This window comes from Coturnix japonica, unplaced genomic scaffold, assembly GCF_054131305.1.
Source record: "Coturnix japonica strain WE unplaced genomic scaffold, WE-NBRP24 Scf060, whole genome shotgun sequence".
Classification (NCBI taxonomy): Eukaryota; Metazoa; Chordata; class Aves; order Galliformes; family Phasianidae; genus Coturnix; species Coturnix japonica.
In genome coordinates this window covers 883,103-889,102 of record NW_028188963.1, presented here as the reverse complement: position 1 = coordinate 889,102, position 6,000 = coordinate 883,103, and the positions used below count along the sequence as shown (strand labels likewise).

General features: G+C 51.5%; 1 protein-coding gene across 1 annotated transcript in view; it reads right to left on the bottom strand.

Annotated features, from left to right (window-relative positions):
* Positions 1-1,122: 1,122 nt before the first annotated feature.
* The window catches only part of LOC146751945 (B-cell lymphoma 3 protein-like), a 38,863-nt gene continuing 33,985 nt past the window's right edge, over positions 1,123-6,000 (bottom strand). Inside the window, exon 7 of the mRNA XM_085533376.1 lies at positions 1,123-1,329. Coding sequence (XP_085389502.1) covers positions 1,165-1,329 — 165 coding nt within the window. The 3' untranslated portion in view covers positions 1,123-1,164. The remainder of the gene's footprint in view (positions 1,330-6,000) is intronic.

Here is a 6,000-nt window from a genome sequence, read left to right as displayed (position 1 = left end):
TAGAGACCCCATAGACCCCCATATAGCCCCATAGCTGCCCCATAGAGACCCCATAGAGTCCCATATCTGCCCCATAAAGACCCATAGAGCCCCATAGCTTCCCCATAGAGCCCCATATAGCCCCATAGACCCCCATATAGCCCCATAGCTGCCCCATAGCTGCCCCATAGAGACCCATAGAGTCCCATATCTGCCCCATAAAGACCCATAGAGCCCCATAGCTTCCCCATAGAGCCCCATATAGCCCCATAGACCCCCATATAGCCCCATAGCTGCCCCATAGCTGCCCCATAGAGACCCCATTGAGTCCCATATCTGCCCCATAGAGTCCCATAGAGCCCCATAAAGCCCCATAGAGCCCCATAGCTGCCCCATAGAGACCCCATAGACCCCCATATAGCCCCATAGAGCCCCATAGAGCCCCATAAAGCCCCATAGAGCCCCATAGCTGCCCCATAGAGACCCCATAGAGCCCCATATCTGCCCCATAGAGCCCCATAGCTGCCCCATAGAGACCCCATAGACCCCCATATAGCCCCATAGCTGCCCCATAGAGACCCCATAGAGCCCCATAGAGCCCCATATAGCCCCATAGCTGCCCCATAGAGACCCCATAGACCCCCATATAGCCCCATAGAGCCCCATAGAGCCCCATAAAGCCCCATAGAGCCCCATAGCTGCCCCATAGAGACCCCATAGAGCCCCATATCTGCCCCATAGAGCCCCATAGCTGCCCCATAGAGACCCCATAGACCCCCATATAGCCCCATAGCTGCCCCATAGAGACCCCATAGACCCCCATATAGCCCCATAGCTGCCTCATATAGACCCCATAGACCCCCATATAGCCCCATAGCTGCCTCATATAGACCCCATAGACCCCCATAGAGCCCCATATAGCCCCATAGCTGCCCCATAGAGACCCCATAGAGTCCCATATCTGCCCCATAAAGACCCATAGAGCCCCATAGCTTCCCCATAGAGCCCCATATAGCCCCATAGACCCCCATAGAGCCCCATATAGCCCCATAGCTGCCCCATAGCTGCCCCATAGAGACCCCATTGAGTCCCATATCTGCCCCATAGAGTCCCATAGAGACCCATAAAGACCCATAGAGAAACTCTATTGACTCTATTTTATTGCTATAACCGGAAGGGGCGGGGTTAATGCTCAGATGTGGGCGGGGCCACGAAGCCACGCCCCTCCCGGGGGCGCAGCTTATTGGCTTTAGGCTTTTCCTTCTCCTCTTCCCATTGGTCAACCCGGGGCGTTCCCTTTTGTTCCGCGTTCTGATTGGACGCCGCTTTGCCTCGGAGGATGTCAATCACCTGGGAGGGTTACAAACCTTCCCATCACTAAAATCGCTGCTTTTCACCCCAAAACAAAGTCGCAACCAAAAGGCCCCATTGCAGCCCCATAACACCACGTTGCAACCCAAAACCCCACGTGATCCAACCCCCCCCACCGTCCCTCCCCTCCCCCAAAGCCACAACCCCAAAGAACCCAAAACTTTTGCATTTCACCCCAAAATCCTCCCAGACAAAAAGCCCCGTTGCAAGCCCAAAATTGGCCTTTTTCATCCCAAACCTATTGCACTTTAATGCTCCCCATCCCCCCCAAACCCCACCGCAGTCACGTTTGACCACCCCCTCAAACTTTTGCATTTGACCCCAAAATCCTCCCCGACAAAAAGCCCCATTGCATGCCCCAAATTGACTTTTTTCACCCCAAACCTTTTGCACTTTAATGCTCCTCACCCCCTCCAACCACCACCCCCAACATGTCCCTCCAGCACCCCAAACTTTTGCATTTCACCCCAAAATCCTCCCTGACAAAAAGCCCCATTGCAAGCCCAAAATTGGCCTTTTTCATCCCAAACCTCTTGCACTTTAATGCTCCTCACCCCCTCCAACCACCACCCCCAACACGTCCCTCCAGCACCCCAAACTTTTGCATTTCACCCCAAAATCCTCCCTGACAAAAAGCCCCATTGCATGCCCAAAATGCACCTTTTTCACCCCAAACCTCTTGCACTTTAATGCTCCCCATCCCCCCCAAGCCCCACCGCAGTCACGTTTGCCCACCCCCTCAAACTTTTGCATTTGACCCCAAAATCCTCCCTAACAGAAATCCCCCACTGCATGCCCCAAATTGGCCTTTTTCACCCCAAACCTTTTGCACTTTAATGCTCCTTACCCCCTCCAACGACCACCCCCAACACGTCCCTCCAGCACTCAAAACTTTTGCATTTCACCCCAAAATCCTCCCTGACAAAAAGCTCCATTGCAAGCCCAAAATGCACCTTTTTCACCCAAAACCTTTTGCACTTTAATGCTCCTCACCCCCTCCAACCACCACCCCCAACACGTCCCTCCAGCACCCCAAACTTTTGCATTTCACCCCAAAATCCTCCCTGACAAAAAGCTCCATTGCAAGCCCAAAATGCACCTTTTTCACCCAAAACCTTTTGCACTTTAATGCTCCTCACCCCCTCCAACCACCACCCCCAACACGTCCCTCCAGCACCCCAAACTTTTGCATTTCACCCCAAAATCCTCCCTGAAAAAAAAGCCCCATTGCAAGCCCAAAATTGACTTTTTTCACCCCAAACCTATTGCACTTTAATGCTCCCCATCCCCCCCAAGCCCCACCGCAGTCATGTTTGTCCACCCCCTCAAACTTTTGCAATTGACCCCAAAATCCTCCCCGACAAAAAGCCCCATTGCATGCCCAAAATGCACCTTTTTCATCCCAAACCTTTTGCACTTGAATGCTCCTCACCCCCTCCAACCACCATCCCCAACACGTCCTTCCAGCACCCCAAACTTTTGCATTTCACCCCAAAATCCTCTCAGTCAAAAAGCCCTGTTGTAAGCACAAAATTGACCTTTTTCATCCCAAACCTTTTGCACTTTAAAGCTCCTCACCCCCTCCAACCACCACCCCCAACATGTCTCTCCAGCACCCCAAACTTTTGCATTTCACCCCAAAATCCTCCCCCACAAAAAGCCCCATTGCATGCCCAAAATGCACCTTTTTCACCCCAAACCTTTTGCACTTTAATGCTCCCCACCCCCTCCAACGACCACCCAAGTCACATTTACCCACCCCCCCAAACTTTTGCATTTCACCCTAAAATCCTTCCCCACAAAAACCCCCATTGCATGCCCAAAATTGACCTTTTTCACCCAAAGCCTTTTGCACTTTAATGCTCCTCACCCCCTCCAACCACCACCCCCAACACGTCCCTCCAGCACTCAAAACTTTTGCATTTCACCCCAAAATCCTCCCTGACAAAAAGCCTCATTGCATGCCCAAAATGCACCTTTTTCACCCCAAACCTATTGCACTTTAATGCTCCCCATCCCCCCCAAGCCCCACCGCAGTCATGTTTGCCCACCCCCTCAAACTTTTGCAATTGACCCCAAAATCCTCCCTGACAAAAAGCCCCATTGCATGCCCAAAATGCACCTTTTTCATCCCAAACCTTTTGCACTTTAAAGCTCCTCACCCCCTCCAACCACCACCCCCAACACGTCCTTCCAGCACCCCAAACTTTTGCATTTCACCCCAAAATCCTCTCAGTCAAAAAGCCCTGTTGTAAGCACAAAATTGACCTTTTTCATCCCAAACCTTTTGCACTTTAAAGCTCCTCACCCCCTCCAACCACCACCCCCAACACGTCCCTCCAGCACCCCAAACTTTTGCATTTCACCCCAAAATCCTTCATGACAAAAAGCCCCATTGCATGCCCAAAATGCACCTTTTTCACCCCAAACCTCTTGCACTTTAATGCTCCCCATCCCCCCCAAGCCCCACCGCAGTCACGTTTGCCCACCCCCTCAAACTTTTGCATTTGACCCCAAAATCCTCCCTGACAAAAAGCCCCATTGCAAGCCCAAAATTGACCTTTTTCATCCCAAACCTTTTGCACTTTAATGCTCCTCACCCCCTCCAACCACCATCCCCAACACGTCCCTCCAGCACCCCAAACTTTTGCATTTCACCCCAAAATCCTCCCTGACAAAAAGCCCCATTGCAAGCCCAAATTTGACCTTTTTCACCCCAAACCTATTGCACTTTAATGCTCCTTACCCCCTCCAACCACCACCCCCAACATGTCCCTCCAGCACCCCAAACTTTTGCATTTCACCCCAAAATCCTCCCTGACAAAAAGCCCCATTGCAAGCCCAAAATGCACCTTTTTCACCCAAAACCTTTTGCACTTTAATGCTCCCCATCCCCCCCAGACCCCACCGCAGTCACGTTTGCCCACCCCCTCAAACTTTTGCATTTCACCCCAAAATCCTCCCAGACAAAAAGCCCCATTGCAAGCCCAAATTTGACCTTTTTCACCCCAAACCTCTTGCACTTTAATGCTCCCCACCCCCTCCAAACCCCACCGCAGTCACGTTTGCCCACCCCCTCAAACTTCTGCATTTTACCCCAAAATCCTCCCCAACAAAAATCCCCATTGCATGCCCAAAATGCAACTTTTTCACCCAAAACCTTTTGCACTTTAAAGCTTCTCACCCCCTCCAACCACCACCCCCAACATGTCCCTCCAGCACCCCAAACTTTTGCATTTCACCCCAAAATCCTCCCAGACAAAAAACCCCGTTGCAAGCCCAAAATTGACCTTTTTCATCCCAAACCTTTTGCACTTTAATGCTCCCCACCCCCTCCAACGACCACCCCAGTCACATTCACTCACCCCCCCCAAACTTTTGCACTTCACCCCAAAATCCTTCCCCACAAAAACCCCCATTGCAAGCCCAAAATGCACCTTTTTCACCCCAAACCTTTTGCACTTTAAAGCTCCTCACCCCCTCCAACCACCACCCCCAACACGTCCTTCCCTGCACCCCAAACTTTTGCATTTCACCCCAAAATCCTCTCAGTCAAAAAGCCCTGTTGTAAGCACAAAATTGACCTTTTTCATCCCAAACCTTTTGCACTTTAAAGCTCCTCACCCCCTCCAACCACCACCCCCAACATGTCCCTCCAGCACCCCAAACTTTTGCATTTCACCCCAAAATCCTCCCTGACAAAAAGCCCCGTTGCAAGCCCAAAATGCACCTTTTTCACCCCAATCCTCTTGCACTTTAATGCTCCCCATCCCCCCCAAACCCCGCCGCAGTCACGTTTGCCCACCCCCTCAAACTTTTGCATTTCACCCCAAAATCCTCCCCCACAAAAAGCCCCATTGCATGCCCAAAATGCACCTTTTTCACCCAAAACCTTTTGCACTTTAATGCTCCTCACCCCCTCCAACCACCACCCCCAACACATCCCTCCAGCACCCCAAACTTTTGCATTTCACCCCAAAATCCTCCCAGACAAAAAGCCCCGTTGCAAGACCAAAATTGACCTTTTTCGTCCCAAACCTTTTGCACTTTAATGCTCCTCACCCCCTCCAACGACCACCCCCAACACGTCCCTCCAGCACCCCAAACTTTTGCATTTCACCCCAAAATCCTCCCTGACAAAAAGCCCCATTGCATGCCCAAAATGCACCTTTTTCACCCCAAACCTCTTGCACTTTAATGCTCCTCACCCCCTCTAACCACCATCCCCAACATGTCCCTCCAGCACCCCAAACTTTTGCATTTCACCCCAAAATCCTCCCTGACAAAAAGCCCCGTTGCAAGCCCAAAATGCACCTTTTTCACCCCAATCCTCTTGCACTTTAATGCTCCCCATCCCCCCCAAACCCCAACGCAGTCATGTTTGCCCACCCCCTCAAACTTTTGCAATTGACCTCAAAATCCTCCCTGACAAAAAGCCCCATTGCATGCCCAAAATGCACCTTTTTCACCCAAAACCTTTTGCACTTTAATGCTCCTTACCCCCTCCAACCACCACCCCCAACACGTCCCTCCAGCACCCCAAACTTTTGCATTTCACCCCAAAATCCTCCCAGTCAAAAAGCCCCATTGCATGCCCAAAATGCACCTTTTTCACCCCAAACCTCTTGCACTTTAATGCTCCCCATCCCC